General features: G+C 45.7%; 1 protein-coding gene across 3 annotated transcripts in view; it reads left to right on the forward strand.

Annotated features, from left to right (window-relative positions):
* Positions 1–22,773, forward strand: part of tulp4a (TUB like protein 4a) — a 54,984-nt gene extending 32,211 nt beyond the window's left edge. For 2 of the 3 annotated variants that reach the window (XM_035775144.2, XM_035775146.2), the window contains exons 6-15: positions 858–1,038; positions 8,020–8,127; positions 12,787–12,953; positions 13,190–13,414; positions 13,714–13,948; positions 14,961–15,105; positions 15,371–15,542; positions 15,646–15,739; positions 15,889–19,391; positions 19,610–22,773. In XM_035775144.2, the coding sequence (XP_035631037.2) occupies positions 858–1,038; positions 8,020–8,127; positions 12,787–12,953; positions 13,190–13,414; positions 13,714–13,948; positions 14,961–15,105; positions 15,371–15,542; positions 15,646–15,739; positions 15,889–19,391; positions 19,610–19,726 (4,947 nt within the window). In that variant the 3' untranslated portion in view covers positions 19,727–22,773. The remainder of the gene's footprint in view (positions 1–857; positions 1,039–8,019; positions 8,128–12,786; positions 12,954–13,189; positions 13,415–13,713; positions 13,949–14,960; positions 15,106–15,370; positions 15,543–15,645; positions 15,740–15,888; positions 19,392–19,609) is intronic. The other variant, XM_035775145.2, reaches the window with a different exon arrangement.
* Positions 22,774–23,117: the final 344 nt, after the last annotated feature.

A 23,117-nucleotide genomic window follows, 5' to 3' on the forward strand; every position in this document is an offset into this window, starting at 1 on the left:
CTCACTGCTGCCCAGCTCGGGGTCGGACTCACTGCTGCCCAGCTCGGGGTCGGACTCACTGCTGCCCAGCTCGGGGTCGGACTCACTGCTGCCCAGCTCGGGGTCGGACTCACTGCTGCCCAGCTCGGGTCGGACTCACTGCTGCCCAGCTCGGGGTCGGACTCACTGCTGCCCAGCTCGGGGTCGGACTCACTGCTGCCCAGCTCGGGGTCGGACTCACTGCTGCCCAGCTCGGGGTCGGACTCACTGCTGCCCAGCTCGGGGTCGGACTCACTGCTGCCCAGCTCGGGTCGGACTCACTGCTGCCCAGCTCGGGTCGGACTCACTGCTGCCCAGCTCGGGTCGGACTCACTGCTGCCCAGCTCGGGTCGGACTCACTGCTGCCCAGCTCGGGGTCGGACTCACTGCTGCCCAGCTCGGGGTCGGACTCACTGCTGCCCAGCTCGGGGTCGGACTCACTGCTGCCCAGCTCGGGGTCGGACTCACTGCTGCCCAGCTCGGGGTCGGACACACTGCTGCCCAGCTCGGGGTCGGACTCACTGCTTATCTACATGATCTGTCTTAGGGAGGTGTTTTTGTTTGTTTGTCTGTGCTCTGACACGATGTCAGCTCAGTTTAGATTGTTGGAGAGTTTGTTTCTGTCTCCCCAGCTGATCATCTCTCTAGCGCTGCACTTTCATTATTTTTAGTAGACAGGAGTTTCCTATACTAGATTTTAGGGCCAAGACACATGTCCATTGTTCGCTGTAACATATGGACAATAAAAGTTGTATTCTATTCCAGATTCTAGGACCAAGATGACTTGGTGTCCCTCCCTGGTTCTGTGTAACTGTGTTGTCATGTCTCTCCCCCTGCAGGTATTGTTTGGTACTGCGGACGGCCAGGTGATCGTGATGGACTGCCACGGGCGCATGCTGGCCCACATCCTGCTGCACGAGTCAGACGGCATTGTCAGCATGTCATGGAACTACCCCAGCTTCCTGGTGGAGGACAGCAGCGAGAGCGACACAGACTCTGACGACTACACACCACCACAAGGTACACTACTCTTACAATCCTTACCCAATCTACGCCCCAGTTACACCCCTTAGGCCCTACCCACACACCTTTACAGGTACAGTCCACCCCCCTTCCCAAACCTGAAAGGTACAAATCCTCTCCCTCCAGAATCCTCTGTTTATGCCCTCCTTCAAGCTACAGTAACAGGCAGCCTAGGGTCACAGCAGGCACTCTCCTCTCAATCTGTTGTCTTCCTGTCTCCTCACCAGGGTTATGATTTACTAATCTGGCAGGACAGAAATACTAGTACACAGCATGAGAGATTAATCCGCCATAGAATACAATTTTAATCTGTAATAGGTTTAGGTTCGTTGATAAGACACGATGCCTGTTGGGAGCAGAATTCCAGGGAAGCGTTGGGTCCAGCTGGGTACCTCCTCCTGTGCAGATGAAAGCAGATGTGTGGCCATCTGTTCTCCTCTCATTTTTCCTCCTCTCTTTCTCAAATTTTTACATTATATCTCTCCTCCAGTGACCTGCTATGATGCCCTGTTTTTAAGAAAGGTAAAATGGGGTATGATTGAGAGAAGTGACCCTGAAGCAATATAACCCCAACATCCAATTTTAGGAAACGTGTATGAAAATATTGACATTGGATCCCTCATGCTTCATAGTTTATATATAGAATTTAACTTTTAAATTATTTGACATGCATGTCATTTGTGACACTCATTTCACATGCACACTGCTTTGTAACTCCCTGTGGGCCAACTAATTAACGGTAGGAAATGGGACCGTGATCATTGGACTGCATCGAGCTCAGTCTATTAAAGCAATCCACTCCCAGACTGTGGGGGAGCAGGGGACAGGGACTCAAGAGGCCACTAAAAACAAACAAGTGTGACCGAGCGGAGGGAGGGAACAGATTGACGGAGAAAGAGGGGGGGATAGAGCAGAGTAAGAAGTGAGGATAGTAGGGGACACAGTGGGCGCGGGGAGGACGTGTGCGACATAGGGCTGATATTTGACAAAGGAGGTCCTAATAGCTGACTTGGTTTTGGGGATGGTGGCGGACAGCTGTCAAAGTCACACATCACCAGACCCCTGGTTGTGCGTCACACTGCCACCCTAGTGACCGCCAGTCTGGGCCTTTGTCGTGGAAACTGATTTATGGATAATATGGCCCCCAATGTCATGTTTTATATGGTGACTCAGTGCAGCCCTATCAAAAAACAAATGGGATTCTGAGTGAACTTCCAAAACCCATAACCCCAACCATATGGCTTTCAGGTCACATAGAATTAAATGTTACTTTCAATTCAGTCTTTTCGTTGCAGTCATTTACATGTGGCTCTGTGCCACGGCAAAATTATTGCTGCCATGTGGGGAAAAAATAAATATGCAACATTAAATATTTCTGCGCAGGTACACTTTGAAGATGCTAGAACAGTCCACATGTACTTTTTGTCTGCAAACAAAACTAGTAATGAATAGAATAATCAGACTACACTGGAGTAGAATAGCTTCTGTTTATCTATTTGGCTTGTTGTATGTTCTTTGCGAGAGAAATATTCCTCTTGAGGCTCATTCAAGTTACGAGGGCCATAGGGAGGGAAACATGCATTCTAACAAGCAGTCAGTGCACAACAATTCTTGCTATCGCGGGGGAAACAGATGTTTTAATGGCCTTTGTTAAAAAGAGGGGGATCTTCCAGCTTTCCATTCCTACTTTATGTATTTCTTAACTCCTAAATATGGGCGAACTGCACCATTTTAAACCTGGTGTTTTTAGCAGAGGCATGGTTAAGCACATTACTGCTCTGCAATTCACTGTGAGTGCATAGGGGAGAGTGGGGCTAAATGCAATCCGGGACAATTGTCGGGTAACTTGGGGTAAAATGCCACCCTACCTAAATATATATATATTTTTTTTTTAAGTGACCTAAAAGATTGTGATGAAACAAATTATATTTCTTTGTTGAGCAAGAGTAGTGGCAACCAGGGAAAGTGTTGTGTGGGAAAATTGTGACATGGAAGTGGTTTCTGTGAGAAGTACAGGCATGGATATTTTGGGACATTCAATTCATCAATAGGATGCTAACCAGTTAAAATAAACTCAGCAAAAAAAGAAACGTCCTCTCAATGTCAACTGCGTTTATTTTCAGCAAACTTAACTTCTTGTGACTCTCAAACCCGGGTCCGGGAGCGTAATCATCGCCTGACACTAATTAGCATAACGCAACTGAAATAAATCTTCCTAGAAAATCTTCCTATTCATGAAAATCACAAGTGAAATATATTGGAACACAGTTTAGACTTTTGTTAATCACCCTGTCATCTCAGATTTTCAAAATATGCTTTACAGCCAACGCTAGACAAGCATTTGTGTAAGTTTATCATAGCATAGCATTATGCCTTGCTAGCAGCAGGCAACCTTGTCATGAAAATCAGAAAAGCAATCAAATTAAATCGTTTACCTTTGATGAACTTCGGATGTTTTCACTCACGAGACTCCCAGGTAGATAGCCAAAGTTCATTTTTCCCCAAAATATTATTTTTGTAGGTGAAATAGCTCTGTTTGTTCTTCACGTTTGGCTGAGAAATTGCCCGGAAATTGCAGTCACCACAACGCTGAAAAATATTCCAAATTAGCTCCATAATATCGACAGAAACATGACAAAAGTTGTTTATAATCAATCCTCAAGGTATTTTTCTAATATCTATTCGATAATATATCCGTCGGGACAATTCGTTTTTCAGTAGGACCGATTGGAGTAATGGCTGCCTCTGTATTTTACGTGAGAATCTCTCTCGGAGCCACCATGTGACCACTTACGCAATGTGGCCGCCTACGGCTATTCTTCAACAGAAATGCGTAAAACTACGTCACAAGGCTGTAGACACCTTGGGGAATACGTAGAAAGCGTAAACTCGTTGATGGCACATTCACAGCTGAATAGGAACTCATTGGAACGCAGTGCTTTCAAAACCTGGGGCATTTCCGGATTGGATTTTTCTCAGGCTTTCACCTGCAACATCAGTTCTGTTATACTCACAGACAATATCTTTACAGTTTTGGAAACATTAGTGTTTTCTATCCAAAGCTGTCAATTATATGCATATTCTAGCATCTTGTCCTGACAAAATATCCCGTTTAAAACGGGAACATTTTTTCCCCAAAAAATGAAAATACGGCCCCCTAGTACCAACAGGTAAATATAGTATGAACATAAGATTCAACAACTGAGACATAAACTGAACAAGTTCCACAGACATGTGACTAACAGAAATTGAATAACGTGTCCCTGAACAAAGGAAATAACAGTCAGTATTTGGTGTTGCAGCTGCATTAAGTACTCCGGTGCATCTCCTCTTCATGGACTGCACCAGATTTTGCCAGTTCTTGCTGTGAGATGTTACCCCACTCTTCCACCAAGGCACCTGCAAGTTCCCGGACATTTCTGGAGGGAATGGCCCTAGCCCTCACCCTCCGATGCAACAGGTCCCAGATCCAACAGGTTCCAGACGTGCTCAATGGGATTGAGATCCGGGATCTTCGCTGGCCATGGCAGAACATTGACATTCCTGTCTTGCAGGAAATCACGCACAGAATGAGCAGTATGGCTGGTGGCATTGTCATGCTGGAGGGTCATGTCAGGATGAGCCTGCAGGAAGGGTACCACATGAGGGAGGAGGATTTCTTCCCTGTAATGCACTGTGTTGCGATTGCCTGCAATGACAACAAGCTCAGTCCGATGATGCTGTGACACACCGTCCCAGACCATGACGGACCCTCCACCTCATCCCGCTCCAGAGTACAGGCCTCTGTGTAACGATCATTCCTTCGACGATAAACGCAAATCCGACCATTGCCCCTGGTGAGACAAAACCGCGACTCGTCAGTAAAGAGCACTTTTTGACAGTTCTGTCTGGTCCAGCGATGGTGGGTTTGTGCCCATAGGCAACGTTGTTGCCGGTGATCTGTTGAGGACCTGCCTTACAGGCCTACAAGCCCTCAGTCCAGCCTCTCTCAGCCTATTGCGGACAGTCTGAGCACTGATGGAGGGAATGTGCATTCCTGGTGTAATTCGGGCAGTTGTTGTTGCTATCCTGTACCTGTCCCGCAGGTGTGATGTTCAGATGTACTGATCCTGTGCAGGTTCTGTTACACGTCGTCTGCCACTGCAAGGACGATCAGCTGTCCGTCCTGTCTCTCTGGCCACATCTGCAGTCCTCATGCCTAAGGCATGTTCACGCAGATGAGCAGGGACCCTGGGCGTCTTTCTTTTGGTGTTTTTCAGAGTCAGTAGAAAGGCCTCTTTAGTGTCCTAAGTTTTCAGAACTGTGACCTTAATTGCCTACTGTCTGTAAGCTGTTCGTGTCTTAACGACCGTTCCACAGGTGCATGTTCATTAAGGTTTATGATGTAGTTGAGCTACAGGTGATAATGTTTTTTGCTAATAGCATACCTGATAATATGGACCATGCAATGGCTATGTGCATGGTCCAATATGTAAATCATTTTACCAATACAGCTAGGTTTCTGTCAAATTTGCAACAGATTTTGATGCGAATATTCGATAATCTGCATAAAACAATATGTACATTTTCCCACCAGGGATGTGTTTCTATCAAACCTACTTTTGCGGATAAATGGCTGTGCCTGATAAGGTAGTGCACATAAAAATAACTTTTGCCATTAAATTCCCATATACCGAATGGAAAAATACAAGTTAAATCGCATTTTGTCAGAAAAATGGTTGCTTTATATAACAAAGGTGCTACTCTGGGCTCATGCTCTCTAGCCAACAGCTCACAGATGCTGTGTGGGTAGGCTACCTACATTATGAGATTATTGCTAACAGTGATATTATTTATTTGTCAAACGGTAGGCAAGCATCGATCATCATGTCACCAGAATAAGACCCTCGATATTTATTGGAGCATCAAGCTCATCACCTTATACATTCACTAACCCTGTGAAGATCATTATAACTTATTTCATATGTAGCCTAATAAACTGCATGCTTTCCCCAATCGTAGTGGGTGGACCACACAAACATCATCACATGACAAAAAGATCCCACCACGTCGAACGAACAAACAAATTGTCTGTCGACATTTATAACATTTTACCGGCATTTCATGTTTCCATCAGCCAGGTCGTGACTATTTTCATGAATCAGGTAATTCATCCGCATGAAATGGTTGGATGATAATGTGGTTTATGTTATTGGGCTCATTTCGGGAAGTGGAAATTGTAATTTAAAGGGTGTCATCAGAATTTATTTTTCATTCATTTGGAGTAGAATATCCTTTTTTTAAAGTCACCAGAACTGAGCTTCTCAGTCCTACATAAAAATTATCCAGTGGCCCCGTGGGTTTACCCCCCACTGCTACAAATTTTCCATTTGAATCATAATTTTACCCTAATTCAATGGCTCTTGTTAAAACTAACTCCCCTCATCCCTCCAATGGCCTGGAAGCAGTACTGTACAGCCATAAGGTTACCAGTTTAACCAAGGGGCTGATATGTGATAACTGTTTTAATAGGCCTTTGTTAGTAAGACCCATGTGTTACACAAACCTGTCTGTTTCCTGCATCTCCCCTGGTCTTTGGTTTGGTAAGAATATCTTTGGTGGAACACCTCTCAGCCTCATTGGGAAGTGATGTGCATGATTAGCAGCTCACATAACGGCCTCCATTTTATGTGTACTGTTTTTTAAATGTTTTTTTATTGCGTCTCATTGGTTGCAGCCTCCCCCGGTGATGTGTTTAGAGTCTGGTCAGTCGGTGTGTAGTAAAGTTCAAAAGTGCTTGCCTTAGCTGGAACGGTAATTATGCTCTAATTCACTAATTTAAAAAAGTCGCTGGTAATTGATTGGCGCTGAGAAATTATTTGCGGGAAGGGCAGGCTAGCGAATGACTCAAGGCGCTGGTTGAAGATGCCAGGCCTTCTGCTGCTGCTGTCTGACTGCAAAGATTACATTGATATATTTTCTACACCATGACACTGTAGCGTTACTTCTAACTAAACGATACAACTAGTACATCACACACTGTTTAGTACAGGGCTCGGTTTCCCAAAAGCATTGTAGCACTTAGTTTCAATGGCATTAAGATGATCTTAGTGCCACGATGTTTTTGGGGAACCCAACCCAGGTCAGTTTCATAGCGTAGCACAATGCGGAGAGTAGGATGGAACCTTGACATTTTTTCCTGACAACGTGACCTGATCAGTTCCTCATGTTTAGTTAAAACTCCGGGTCCTTCATCACTGATCTTATGTTCACATAAACCATGGACTAATACAGAACAGTCACGATAGTTGTCCTTAGTCCCTTTGAGGTACCCAAGATTTACATGGTGTACAAAGCAGCGGTGGCTGTGTTTTATGAAGATGTGTTATTTATAGCCCTGAGAGAGTGGGTGGATGGTACTAAGGTGAGATGCATGGGTGTCTTTGTGCTTTTGAATAGGACACAGTAGAGATCACTACCCTAAGATTAATCACTAGGAGCAGCTGCCAAAGATGCAGAAATGTCCTTGTGTCCCACTACCCCTCCCTTATTACACACACACACACACACACACACACACACACACACACACACACACACACACACACACACACACACACACACACACACACACACACACACACACACACACACACACACGGTGTCCCTCACTCTCAATCAATTTTATGGCCCACTGGAAATGCATATTGATCACACCATCCTCTGACTTGGTTGCTAAGAAGCTATCAACGTATAATACAGGGAATGCTTGCATTTGGTCTGAATTCCAGAAAATATAAGAAAGAGCGATTTGTCTTAGTCGGATTGTCAGTCTCTGAAATAGAATCAGAATAGGATCATGGTTGACCTGGTTTTGTTTCACTCTGTTGACCTCCCCCTCTGTCTTTATCTGGTTGTGTTTGGGTCTCTTTGTTTCTGTGGTTGTGTTGTGGTATCCCTCTCTCTGACCTGGTCTTGTTGTGGTCTTTGTCTCCACAGTCCAACGTTTGAAGCCTCTGCTGACGGTCAGCTTCACCTCTGGAGACATCAGCCTGATGAACAACTATGATGACCTCTCCCCCACTCTTATCCACACTGGCCTAAAAGGTATGTGTGTTTGTATCAAGGTTATTATAGATTTCATTTTTTTCTTTTGGTTTTTAGATTTTTCAGTTAGTTTTAGACCTGTATTTAGTTTCAGTTGTATAAGTTTTTATATTTAATTTTTTATATTATTAATTTCAGTTTTATTGTTTGGGTCAGAAAGCATGCGGGCCAGGCTCAGAGCCATTTGTGTTGTGTAGTTTATTTTGTATTTTCAGGGGGGGTTGTTATCTGGGGGTGGGGGTTGTTATCTGGGGGCAGCATAAGCTATACTAAGCTATGAAACTGACCTGGGCTGGGTTTCCCATCATACATAAGGTGATGATGGGTCAGGTCATAGGTTAGGTTTAAAGGGGCAGTCAGCAGTTGCTACATCCATTGATTCTTGAACACTATAACTTGTGTCTCAAGAGTGTAGTTTCAGCTGTTGTTCCTCATCAGAACCCCAAATATAAGCTTGTTTTACTACAATGTTTGTAAACAAAGTAAATGGTTAAAACTATCATTTTGATATCATGGATGGTCAGTCCTTGCATCCATAGCTCTGTCTATGAATTTTAAGTGGTTACATTTCTCCAGCCCCATCCCTCAGCTTTTTACCGAAGCAGTGGCGAGGATGACACTTTGTTTCAACTGCTGATTTGCCCTTTAAATTATGAAGTCAATCTCAATGTGACTGTGCTGAGTCTGGTGGAAGGAAACTCACCCATGTTTACATCAGTCCAATCCTTTTTTGGACATGTGCATTCGGAATGTGTTCAGAGCCCTTGACCTTTTCCACATTTTGTTACGTTAAATGTATTAACTTCTTATGGTATAGGGAACGTTTGCGTCCCACTTGGGAAAATGCAGCGCAGCAAATTCAAAATATGATATAAAAATCAAACTTTCATTAAATCACACATGTAAGATACTCAATTAAAGCTACACTCATTGTGAATCCAGCCAACATGTCAGATTTTAAAAAGCTTTTCGGCGAAAGCATAAGAAGCTATTGTCTGATGATAGCACAATGTCAACAAAGAGAGTAGCATATTTCAACCCTGCAGGCGCTACACAAAACGCTGAAATGAAATATAAAACATGCATTAGCTTTGACGAGCTTATTTTGTTGGCACTCCAATATGTCCCATAAACATCACAATTGGTCCTTTTTGTTCGATTAATTCCGTCCATATATATCCAAAATGTCCATTTATTTGACACGTTTGATCCAGAAGAAAAAAAAAACAGTTTCCAAAAAACGCAACGTCACTACAAAATATTTCAAAAGTTGCCTATAAACTTTGCCAAAATATTTCAAACTACTTTTGTAATACAACTTTAGGTATTTTTAAACGTTAATAATCTATCAAATTATACACGGGGCAATCTGTTTTCAATACAGGAAGTAAACAAAACATGCTCCTTTTTTACGTCTTGCGCAACTCTCAATAGTGTAACGTTGTTCCTGGATGTGCTTCTTCTTCGTTGCACAAATGAATAACATCAACCAAATTCCAAAGACTGGTGACATCCAGTGGAAGCGGTAGGAACTGAAAACAGGTTCCTAAGAAATATCCCTTGGCAATAACAAGTCAGGGAACAGAGAGAGGCCAAAAAAAAGATCTGAACAGTTAGTCCTCGGGGTTTTGCCTGCTACATAAGTTCTGTTATACTCACAGACATGATTCAAACAGTTTTAGAAACTTCAGAGTGTTTTCTATCCACATCTACTAATAATATGCATATCTTATATTCCTGGCATGAGTAGCAGGAAGTTGATATTGGGCACGCTATTTATCCAAAAGTGAAAATGCTGCCCCCTAAACCTTAAGAGTCCCCCCTCATCAATCTACACCCAATACCCCAAAATGACAAAGCAAAAACAGGTATTTAGACATTTTTGCAATAAATAAATAAAATATCAAATTTACAAAAGTATTCAGAGCATTTACTCAGTACTTTTGTTGAAGCACCTTTGGCAGCGATTCCAGCCTCGAATCTTCTTGGGTATGATGCTACAAGCTTGGCACACCTGTATTTGGAGAGTTTCTCCATTCTTCTCTGCAGATCTGCTCAAGCTCTGTCAGATTGGATGGGGAGCGTCGCTGCACAGCTATTTTCAGGTCTCTCCAGAGATGTTCGATTAGATTCAAGTCCGGGCTCTGGCGGGGCCACTCAATGACATTCAGAGACTTGTCCCGAAACCACTCCTACGTTGTCTTAGCTATGTGCTTAGGGTCGTTGTCCTGTTGGAAGGTGAGCCTTTTCCCCAGTCTGAGGTCCTGGACGCTCTAGAGCAGGTTTTCATCAACGATCTCTGTACTTTGCTCCGTTCATCTTTCCCTCAATCCTGACTTGTCTCCCAGTCCCTGTCGCTGAAAAACATCCCCACAATGCTGCCACCACCATGCTTCACCATAGGGATGGTTCCAGGATTCTTCCAGACGTGACTCTAGGCATTCAGGCCAAAGAGTTCAATCTTGGTTTCATCAGACCAGATCATCTTTTTTTCTCATGGTCTGAGAGTCCTTTAGGTGCCTTTTTTGCAAACACCAAGCTGGCTGTCATGGCTTTTACTGAGGAGTGGCTTCTGTCTAGCCACTCTACATTAAAGGCCTGATTGGTGGAGTGCTGCAGAGATGGAAGTCCTTCTGGAAGGTTCTCCCATCTCCACAGAGGAACTCTGGAGCTCTGTCAGAGTGACCATCAGGTTCTTAGTCACCTCCCTGACCAAGGCACTTCTCACCCGATTGCTCAGTTTGGCCAGGCGGCCAGTTCTAGCAAGAGTCTAATTTAAAAATAGTCTTTACTGGCCAGCAAAACAAAAACAACATCTGTGTCAACTGTATAAAAACAAAGTGTGTAGTGATATCTGACAAGTTCAACGAGTAGGCAGCCTTTATAAACGCTACAAACACCCATTGGTGGTTCCAAACTTCTTCCATTTAAGAATGGAGGCCACTGTGTTCTTGGGGACCTTCAATGCTCCAGGAATGTGTTGGTACACTTCCCCAAATCTGTAACTCGACACAATCTCGGAGCTCTACTGACAATTCATGGCTTGGTATTTGCTCTGACATGCACTGTCAACTGTGGGACCTTATATACAGTTGAATTCAGAAGCTTACATACACTTAGGTTGGACTCATTAAAACGTGTTTTTCAACAACTCCACAAATTTTTTTCTTAACAAACAAGTCTGGTTCATCCTTGGGAGCAATTTCCAAATGCCTGACGGTACCACATCCATCTGTACAAACAATAGTACACAAGTATAAACTCCATGGGACCACGCAGCTGTCATACCGCTCAGGAAGGATCCTAGAGATGAACGTACTTTGGTGCGAAAAGTGCAAATCAATCCCAGAACAACAGCAAAGGACTTTGTGAAGATGCTGGTGGAAGCAGGTACGAAATTATCTATATCCACAGTAAAAATGAGTCCTATATCAACATAACCTGAAAGGCCGCTCAGCAAGGAAGAAGCCACTGCTCCAAAACCGCCATAGAAAAATCCAGACTACGGTTTGCAACTGCACATGGGGACAAAGATCGTACTTTTTGGAGAAATGTCCTCTGGTCTGATGATACAGAAATAGATTTGTTTGGCAATAATGACCTTCGTTATGTTTGGAGGAAAAAGGGGGAGGCTTGCAAGCCGAAGAACACCATCCCAACTGTGAAGCACGGGGGTGGCAGCATCATGTTGTGGGGGTGCTTTGCTGCAGGAGGGACTGGTGCACTTCACAAAATAGATGGCATCGTGTGGAAGGACAATTATGTGGATGTATTGAAGCAACATCTCAAAACATCAGTCAGGAAGTTAAAACTTAGTTGCAAATGGGTCTTCCAAATGGACAATTACCCAAAGCATACTTCCAAAGTTGTGGCAAAATGGCTTAAGGACAACAAAGTAAAGGTATTGGAGTGGCCATCACAAAGCCCTTACCTCAATCCTATAAAACATTTGTGGGCAGAACTGAAAAAGCGTGTGTGAGCAAGGAGGCCTACAAACCTGACTCAGTTACAGCAGCTCTGTCAGGAGGAATGGGCCAAAATTCACCCAACTTATTGTGGGAAGCTTGTTGAGGCTACCCAAAATGTTTGACCCAAGATAAGCAATTTAAAGGCAATGCTACCAAATATTAATTGAGTGTACGTAAACTTCTGACCCATTGGGAATGAGATAAGAGCGTCTGCTAAATGACTTAAATGTAAATGAAAGAAATAAAAGCTGAAATCATTCTCTCTACTATTATTCTGACATTTCACATTCTTAAAATAAGGTGTTGATCCTAACTAAGACAGGGAATTTTTACTTGGATTAAATGTCAGGAATTGTGAAAAACTGAGTTTAAATGTATTTGGACAAGGTGTATGTAAACTTTCGACTTCAACTGTAGACAGGTGTGTGCCTTTCCAAATCATGTCCAATCAATTGAATTTACCACAGGTGGACTCCAATCAAGTTATAGAAACTTCTCAAGGACGATCAATGGAAGCGGGATGCATCTAAGCTCAATTTTGTTTGGATTTAGGCAACCTGGGGGGAAAAACAGATTCTCACTATCTTCTGCTTTCTAGGCCTATATCACCCACATTGGTCAGTGGTGTTCTTAAGGGTAAGTGTTTTGTGTGTGTAAACTCTTCATGTATTCTCTTCTCTGTGTGTGGTAGATGTGGTAGTCCAGTGGTGTTCTCAGGGGGATCTCCTCGCCGTGGCTGGGATGGAGAGAGCTGTCTTGCCCCCCGACTCCTCCTGTCTACCTCCCACCAGAAACGCCGTCGTTAAGTTCTACAACGCCTGCGGAGAACACATCTACACACTGGACACGCCTGCACAAGTAATAACACACACACACACACACACACACACACACACACACACACACACACACACACACACACACACACACACACACACACACACACACACACACACACACACACACTTAAACCAGCTTCTGCAGCACAGATGACACACACACACACAACACCTTACATTGGTAAACATACTATTGAGAAGTCACATCATATGCTATGAGTTCCATAGAATAATCACCATCCCCGTTCTCCCCAGCGTCCCATCACCACGCTGTGCTGGGGTCACCGGGACTCTCGTCTGTTCTTGGCTTGTGGCCCGGTACTCTACGTGGTGCGGGTGGAGCACCGGGTGGCCAGCCTGCAGCTGCTGTGCCAGCAGGGCATTGCCGGGGCGCTCCGGGAGGAGAAGGACGTGGCAAAGCTCACCATGCCCTCTCGTCTCTGTTCTTACGTCACCACAGCCTTCACACCCACCATCAAGGTACAGGGTTTATGAGATGTCACATACAGTATGGATATGTGTCTGGAAGGGTGAGGATGTGCTACTCTATGAAATGGGGAGGTTGAGGGTTCTGGTTTACCCACCTGGCAGTTTATACAGACTGACATTCAATACAAACGGTCATTCAGGGTCATAATTCCAGGGTAAGATAGAGGGTTGAAAAAGTGTTTAGCAAGGGATAAAATTGTTACTTGACTTGAGTCAGCACCGGGAGTCACCGCTTTGTGCCAGAATGCTCCTCATCCATTCATCCTTTCTCTCTCTCTCTCCACCTCTAGCCCCCCATTCCAGACCCCAACAATATGCGTGACTTTGTGAGTTACCCGACGGCAGGGAACGAGCGGCTGCACTGCACCATGAAGCGGACGGAGGACAACCCTGAGGTGGGCGGGCCCTGCTACACCCTCTACCTGGAGTACCTGGGGGGCTTGGTGCCCATCCTCAAGGGCCGACGCATCAGCAAGCTCCGTCCCGAGTTCGTGATCATGGACCCCAAGACGGACGGCAAAGCAGGTGAGGTTTTCTGGCGATACTGTGTGAGGAAAGTGTTGCTGGTGTTTGTTTTGAAAATATCACCTTGAAATCCTGCTCCATTATGGCTGTTCTAACGATGATTCTAGACGATTCTGTTGCTTTGGGAGCTGGTTCAGCTTCTCGTATGACTGCTTTTTACTTAAAAAGTGTGAAGTCAGTATCTTCTTGTTAATAACCGTTAGTTACTCAAATATAATTTGTCAAAGTCTGCTGCCTAGCCAGAGCCTCCTTCCATGCTCCCCTGGTACTTTTCTGTTCATATAACATGTAGGACTAACTTGTGGTGAAGAAGTTTCAGACAGTGTTGGTTGGCATGTGTGTTCTCCGTGTTAATAGTCCCACAGCCAGCCAGCCACAGTACAGAGCAGACTGGGCCCCTGTTAACTACTTAATGGCTTCTGGTATCTACCATAAATCACCTCCCTCTCCACTGCCCCCTCCTGTGATAAATGAATCCAGCCATGAAATGTTTGCAGCCCATTCACTCTTAAATGCTGATCTAATAAATGATCTTGACCTAAACTGGAGCAGTTGCGGTTCGGGGGCCCCATATGAATGAGAGAAGTTACTTGGAAACAATAGTTTGGGGGACTAAATTAGTTGAAAATGTTGTGTTAGTGAATGTGTGTCTGAATTTGGATATGTTTTAATGTCAGTTTGTTCTTGCATGTCTAAGAAGAGGTGAAGGAAGTGTGCCCCCTGCTGTTAACACTGGGGATATGTATTTGTTGTGATAAAGGAAATAAACGTTGGTAAAGTCACAGTGGTTAGGTTGGATACCTATCAATGTCAGTTTGACTTATATCCCCATATGCAGAGATATACTGTAGTGCCTCTTGAGTCAGTGACACTTAACGAATGATCACCCTGATGATATTATTCATAGAGCAGTAGACAGACACCCATCATTTCCCCATCACACCAACTTCATTGTATTACCCTCCACCCATCTTTCTTTCTCTCCATCCCCTGTTTCCCTCTCTCCTTCCAGATGAGGTGTATGGGAACAGTCTGATCTCGTCGATGATAGACAGCTGTAACTGTTCAGACTCCAGTGATATAGAGCTGAGTGACGACTGGGTTGGCAAGAAATCCCCAAAGATATCCAGAGGCAGCAAGTCTCCCAAACTTCCCAGGTAATAGACAGCTTTTATACTGCATTCATTAATGAATTACAAGCATGTGTTTGATTAAGATTCTTTGTTTTTCTCACCATTTTGGGACGATTCTATTATTTGGAGTTCACAAGGAAACCCACATGTTCTGTTTGGACCTATAAAGTACTGACTAAGCCGCTGCATGTTTGTCTACTAATGCTGCTTGAATGTTATGCACAGTTTTGATTCGTTTGTTTCACTGCATCCCTAAACCTTTCTCTTTTATGTGCTACCTTCTCTGTAGAGACTTAGTCTGTCCCTTTACCAACAGAATCAATATTGACCCCAGAAAGTCCCCCAAACTGTCCCGCGCTACCCAGGAGATCTCGCGGTCGCCACGGTTACCCATCCGGAAGCCGTCCATTGGGTCCCCAAGTCTCACCCGCAGAGAGTTCCCCTTAGATGACATCACACAGGTAATGGACCGCATTCTGATTTCCTTTGTGTCCTATCATCATACATTTGAGTTTTAGGGATTTGAAGAAGTACTGATTTGAATGTGGGTTTTGTCTTTTGCAGCATAACTACCTTGCTCAGGTTACATCCAACATTTGGGGAACAAAGTTTAAGATTGTGGGACTTGCCACCTTCTTGCCAACCAATCTTGGTGCAGGTAACTACCAATCAGTTACTTCTGAGGGAAATTAAAATGATTTAACTATGGTTCCAATGAATGTAACAACCTTCTCCCCTCTTTCTTTTGCCCCTCCCTTCTATTGCTTTCTCTCTATCCCTCCACTTATCTCTCTCTCTCTCTCACAGTGATCTACAAGACAAGTCTGCTCCACTTGCAGCCCAGACAGATGACCATCTACCTGCCGGAGGTGCGTAAGATCTCTATGGACTACATCAACCTACCTGTGTTCAGCCCCAACGTCTTCAGTGAGGATGAGGATGACCTGCCAGTCACCGGGGCCTCGGGCGTGGCCGACGACAACCCTCCCTGCACTGTCAACATCCCCATTGCCCCCATCCACAGTCCCGCCCAGGCCATGTCCCCCACCCAGAGCATCGGCCTGGTCCAGTCCCTCCTAGCCAATCAGAACGTCCAGCTGGACGTCCTATCCAATCCCACGGCCATCTCCTCTGTGGCTTCTGCAGGGGCAGGGGGGTCGTCTGACCAGGGCCAGGACACCATCCTGACCGCCCAGTACACGGTTCCCAGCAGGTACTCCAGTCCTGGACAGGTCATATTTGGAGGGCTGGAGATGAGCCGGCTTCTGGTTGGGCCTCCTCCCTCTCATCACCACCAACAACAACAACAACAACAAAGCCATCCACAGAGCCATCAACAACCACTGCAGCAACATCATCAGCAACAACAAATTCAGCATCAACAACAGCAGCAGCTTCAGCATCACCATCAACAGCTACAACAACAGCAACAACGACTGGCGCAGCAACATCACCAACAGCAACTGGCACAGCAACATCAACAGCAGATCCAGCAGCAGCAGATGCTGCAACACCAACAGATGCAGCAGCAGCAGATCCAGCAGCAGCAGCAACACATTCAACAGCAGATCCAACACATGCAGCAACAGCAGCAGCACATCCAACAACAGCACCAACAACAGCTCCAGCATCAACAACAGCTCCAGCAGCAGTTACAGCAGCAGCAACACACACAGCAGCTGCAGCAACAGCAGCAACAGATACAGCAGCATATGCAACAACAACAGCATCAGCAGCACCATCAGATGCAGCAACAGCAGCAGATACAACAGCACCATCAGATGCAGCAACAGCTCCAGATCTCTGTCCCCTCTCAGGTGTCAGGTGCAGCGGTGCACCAGCTCCAACAGGGTGCGCTCCAGATCCCTGTCCCCCACCCTGCAGGGGGGCTGGTGGCTGAGAGAAGGGTCAGCGTGGAACATGAGCACCTGCTGAAGATCAAACCCACCCGCTCTGCCCCCCAGCTGGCTGAGGGGGACACGGTGGTGTTCAGCGCCCCTCTGGAGCTCAGCAAGATGAACCCCCCGCCCCCCTACCCTGGGACGGTGGCCGCAGCTGCAGCCTCTGCCGCTGCTGCAGCAGCCAACGCCACCTCTGGACAGGCTGGGGGCAGTAACGGCACCCCGCCGCCAGTGGACCTGTGCCTGAAGAAGGGCGAGTTCTCCCTGTATCCTCCTGGCCAGCAGGCGGCACAGTACCCAACGCCGCTAGGCTACGAGCGGATAACTACGTTCGACAGCAGGGGTAACGTGGAAGAGGTGTGCCGGCCTCGAACGCGGCTTGTCTGCAACCAGAACATTTACACGCTCCAGGTCCCGGGAAGCTCAGCAACCCTCCGGGTTACCTCTTCTTCTTCCTCAACAGACGCGAAGAAGATCCAGCTGCCCTACGCCTCGGCAACCCTCAACCGGCTCACCGTTCCCCGCTATTCCATTCCCAGTGGAGATCCGCCCCCCTACCCCGACACAGCCAATCAGAACACCACAGGGGGGAGGAGCACCGGACAGAGGCTGGACAGCAGTCTGATCCATGCCACACTCAGGCGGAATAGCCGAGAGGCCGCTCTCAAAGTTTCCCAGATGCTGGACCCTCAGAGGACCCTGCCCACTAAAGCCAAATCCCAAAACGCTGCACTGGCGGCTTCCTACCAACAAAGGGTGCCCAAAGCCCTGTACACCTGCAGTCAGTGCAGTAGTAACAGCAGTGGGCTTAGCAGTGCAGCCAGCAGTGCTCCCAGTGGGACTGCGAATGGAATCGCAGGAGGTACAATCATTAGACAGGATTTTCCTCCAGGGAATGGAGCTCCTCACAGCACGGTGATCGTCCACTCCAACAGCGCTTCTCCCCTAGTCTCTCAATCCTCATACAACCTGGATGGCTCTGGGAATGGAGGAGGAGGTGGGAACAGAGACAGGGCTGACTATGTGAACTCAGCCTTCACAGAGGATGAAGCACTGAGTCAGTCATTGAGGCATCTGGCACTAGGGGGTGCAGATGTGTCTGGACTGACAGTCAAGAGGCCACCGCCATACCAGTGGGACCCAGCCACCACTGAGGAGGTGTGGGTGCCCCAGGAACGGACTGGTACTCTGAGCTCTGCTGGCCCCACCGGACCCCACAAACCACCCCCGCTCATCCTCAGCCCAGCCCAGCACCTCGACATCTCCCGACTGCCTTTCATCCTCTCCCCCAAGTCCCCCACCAGCCCCAGTGCTGCCTCTTTCCAGGCTGCCGCTGTAGCTGCAGGTTACCAGATCTCCCTTCAGTATGCTCCTGGCACAACCTATAGTGGGCCCCAGCAGCAGCCCATGCCAGGCTCTCCCCGTCTCTGCTCCCCTAAGGAGGTGGTGGCCCCGGTCCCTTTCAACCAGCAGGATGCCACCCTGGTCCTCCCACCTGGCTATCCAGCCAACCTGTCTAACCTGGCCTGCTGCCCCCTCCCTCCAATGTACCCGGGGGGAAGCTCCTGTGCCGGGCTCCCCATCCCCCCCATTGCCCTACACACCCCCTGGGGCACCTACAACCCCTGCCCCCCCATGCCCAGCCCCTCGGGGACACTGCCCCCCATGCCCCCCAAGCTCTCTCAGATGATGGTGGACAAGTCAGTCCTCTCTCCCCCTCCTCCCCCACCGCCTCCCCCTCCACCGCCCCCAGCAGAGCTGCAGCTGCAGGGTCATGGTGGCTCACCAGAGGCCATGGCAATGGAGGCCGGAGAGGGCTTCCAGGAGGTGCTCTCCCTCAACGAGAGCCCCGTGCCCAGCAGTGCTGAGAAGTTTGGCAAGAAGAACCGCAAGCGGGCAGATGGCAGGGCTGAGGAGGCCAATGCACCGGCCATCGCCGAGGGAGGAAAATCCAAGAAGGAGGGCCGGGCCCTGGGTGACTTCAACTCTCTGATCTCCAGCCCGCGGCTGGGCAGCAGGGAAAAGAAGAAGCCCAAAGGCCAGAAGGAGCAGCAGCTGAAAGCTAAGAAGCTGAGCAAGGCTCCCACAAACAGCGAGTTCCAGGACAGCTCAGAGAGTGAACCTGAGCTCTTCATCAGCGGGGACGAGCTGCTCAACCAGTGCCAGAGCGGCAAGAAGGGCTGGAAGAGCAAGAGGAGCCTACGGGCGGCCAGCGAGCTAGAGGAGATCAAGTGCCGCAAGGCCAATGAGAAGGAGGACCGCGGGTTGGGAAGCCAGGGCTTTGTTTATGTGATGGCCAACAAGCAGCCACTGTGGAATGAGGCCACTCAGGTCTACCAGCTGGACTTTGGGGGACGTGTCACACAGGAGTCGGCCAAGAACTTCCAGATCGAACTGGAGGGGAGACAGGTGAGGTGGCTAGAGATGTAGTTTTTACACATAGATGGGAAGTTGGGTATAGATAGTGTAGGAATGTAGAAGAGTGAATCCATTAGTTTCTAAGAATATGACATGGAATAAATATAATTCAGCATTCAGTAGGGAAATAGCTCAGACAATCTGAAATGTTGTTTGTTTGCTTCCTGTCTATGTTCTCTGACTGTGTGTTTGTTTGTGTTTGTGACCAGGTGATGCAGTTTGGCAGGATTGACGGCAACGCCTACATCCTGGACTTCCAGTACCCGTTCTCTGCTGTTCAAGCCTTCGCAGTGGCTCTAGCTAATGTTACTCAACGCCTCAAATGAGGTCCCACCCCCTCTTACACTGAATACTAGCGAGGATCGGAACACCTGCTGGAAGGACAAGACTATTTAATTTGAAGTTACTTTAATATTGGAGAAAAGACTGAAATGAACTCTGTTTGCATATCGCATCGCAAGCGAGAAAACGAGACACTGTGGTGCTGCACTGCCCAATGTGGCCACCAGAGGGTGCAATAAGCATGGGCTGCAGGCGTTGGAGCAGGGCCATAGTTTGCCTTGGCACAGTCAGCGGTCCCCTGTACTGCTTACAGGGCCCAAGAGCTCAGCTTTCTGTAGTCGTCATGCAAATAAATGCTGCTTTAGCTAATGAAAGCTAGCTAGTGGAAAGACTTAACTTACAACCTGCTAACGGTTTGGGTTTCCTGTCGGTATGGTCCCGAGAGATGAGTCGTTCTCTCTGTGCGGTTTTAAAAAGGAGCAGCAGTAATACTTGAAAAAACTATCTGGAAGATTGAAGATGTCGTTTTTTTCTTTCCAGAGCGTACAGGTACTACTGGGCACTGAAATCCGTTGCTGTATGAAACCGTTATCATCACTTTATAACACTGCTTTGGCGTTTAGGTTTTTATACCTAAAGATCAAACTTTCTGGGGGGGAAATCGAGGCTTTTGAAATGTTATTTTTTAGTTATCTGCCATGTGTTTTGTTACAATCCAAATCTATCTTGGCTGGATTTGAGGTTTCAATATATGCATTGTATTGTTGGAGCACTAGCACACGCAAATGCGCAAGTTGTCTGATTTCCCTGTTGTCAGAAACTCTGGAGAGGTAAAAGATGTAAGCTGAACGGCAGTCCTTGGAATTTGAAGGAGAAAAAAAGATGATGTAGCTCATATGGTTAATGTATCTCTGCATTTGTTTTTCCTCTTGTTACGAATAGGTCATACAGTATTCAGATATGAATTTTAACATTGTAATTGTTCATGTTGTTTATTATACAATCTTAGTACCTTGTTTACATGGATTTCAAGATGTCTGCTTTATTTGGGAGAGACAGAGACTTAATTGAAATGCTGTTCTGTACACTACAAAATCTGTGTGTTTTAAAATGGTTTTACAGAATAGTTGTGACCGTTATCCTGTATCTCCCATTTTTATCATGGTGACATGTTGACGGGGACACAAACAAAGATCCTAGAGGTAAGAGTTCACCAATCCGACCTTTGTTTCCCTGACATGAAGTAATTTGTCACTTGCTGTCACTTCTGTGAAGTGAGCATCATCGTGTAGGCGTGTCCTACTCTTAAGCCCACACTAAATGAGTAAGCAAGGTACAGGAAATATTTTTGTATATTTCACCTATGCCATTTCATTTATTATTATTATTATTATTATTATTATAATTTTTAAGTCATGTAAATAACTGCCACATCATTCATAAATATTGTAAAATGATCTGGTGGAGTTGGACAGCTGTTTTCATTGTAGCCCACTGTGTATGTTCAATATTATGGCGGATAGCTGTAGTACAGTAGTATAAATATAGAAATACACTATAATCCCTGAGAAACCTGACATCTTTCTATTATTTCAGTCTTTGAAGATTTTAAGGAGAAAGCTATCTTAACCTGTTAGAACTTGGCAAGCTGAAACTGCGATCTTTTAAGCTGACTAGTTTTTGTTAGACATCCAGGCTTGGGTCTCTATGCGTTGTGAACAGTCTGCAGGGCTGGGGATGGATGCTGGCGCAAAAGCAGATAGACACTTCAAATATTTGCGGACTAAAGTGTGGTAAGATACCTGTTAACATCATCCACACTACTAATTTTCAAACATATCATTGGAAAAAATTATTTATCAAACTAAAATATCTATTTGATGGATGGTTAGGATCACTTCAAAACGTGTGTGCCAAAAAATGGAATTACTACAATTTGGGAGATTAATACAAAGGGGCCTAGATCACTTGTGTGACAGAGAGAGATCACTCCGGACCAGATCCACACATCATGGTCTTGACAGCAATGAGATTATTAGATTAGATTTTTCTTTCTTCCTCTGAGATGCATGTGATAGTTGTTGGTTGGGGTGGGATTAAGATGGACCTGATTCAAAGAAAATAAAATCTCTTAAACATGTCCGTCAATGTTCATTTTGTGTTAACAATTTTGTTGTGCAATATTTTCTAAAGAAAGGTCCTCCCATCACCAACACTGTTTGACAACCCTTCACTTTCACACTAGTAGTGTGGGGGAAACTATGATATTCAATTTCTTTTTGCTGGTCTGTACATTTATTTATGAGATGTTTTTCTTAAGCTAAAGGCTGTACATAACTTGTTGACTTTGCTGAACATTTCTTTCTGTTGAAAGGGGTTTGTTACTTGTGTAGCCTATTTGTCAGATCATGGGAGGGGGTGGGCAAGTAGGGAAGAGACAACTTTTCAATATGTGTTCTGTGAAGTTTGCAGTGGATGGGAGAAGATCTGAAGAAGTGCCCTGTCCTTGAGTGTAGTTGGTAGTAGTCATTTAAGGAAGTATGTGTCAAGTGTGTTCAATTGTGAGGTCAACCGATCTCATAAGTGTTATCTATGTTAACTTCTTCAGTGTGTGTATTTCCACCAATTCTCCCCCTCGAGAAAGCGAAACCTTTTTCACTCCGTTAAGAGTTTTATCTTTTTGTTTATTCTCACCATGCAATGGAAATCTACGCATACATGGTGTTGACTGACTGGTCAATTTTGATTGTGTATTATTTCAATACAACTCACACATCAGTCCACATGACATGACCGTTTGGATAAGCCACTGAAAACATGTATAGATCTCCCTTGGACACTGGTTTAGGATTCTAAATGAATTCATTTGAGGTGGTAACCTGTAGTAGACATTGTAGGATTTGGCTTTTCGTTTGATCAGAAATGTGCTTTGTACATGTAGTTGTAGACATATATAGGAAAAAAAACTTGAAAAAATCTGAGTGATTTGGTGACTGAATGTTTATAGTGAACGGTAGTAAGGCATGCCATGTTAATTATTTTACAATTGTATATGTCACGCATCTTTTGAATAAAATGTCATTGTTTCAGATTTTGTTTTGTGTGTCTAGTCTGTTTGGGATGTGGTATTTTCTCGTTCAAGCACTATGGAGTGCCTTGGAACCCTGTGGGAACCCTGTAGGTGTTTCATAATGAAAAATGTATGATTTCTTTATCCTTGTACAGGTTTCTTCTAATAGCTTACGAATTCCATTCAACAATGGTCAACTTTACTATGTTGTAAAGCTAAAATTGGAATTCCTAGTAGCAGTAGCCCTCTAAAACAAAGTGTGTTGGGCACAAAAGTCCCATAGAAAATAGCTTTCTCTTAATGTAGTAAACCTTGTATCCGTGCAGAAATGCAGATGAAAAGCTGTAGGAGCATTGATCTTCAAT

The sequence above is a fragment of the Oncorhynchus keta genome, chromosome 8 (assembly GCF_023373465.1).
Source record: "Oncorhynchus keta strain PuntledgeMale-10-30-2019 chromosome 8, Oket_V2, whole genome shotgun sequence".
Taxonomy (NCBI): domain Eukaryota; kingdom Metazoa; phylum Chordata; class Actinopteri; order Salmoniformes; family Salmonidae; genus Oncorhynchus; species Oncorhynchus keta.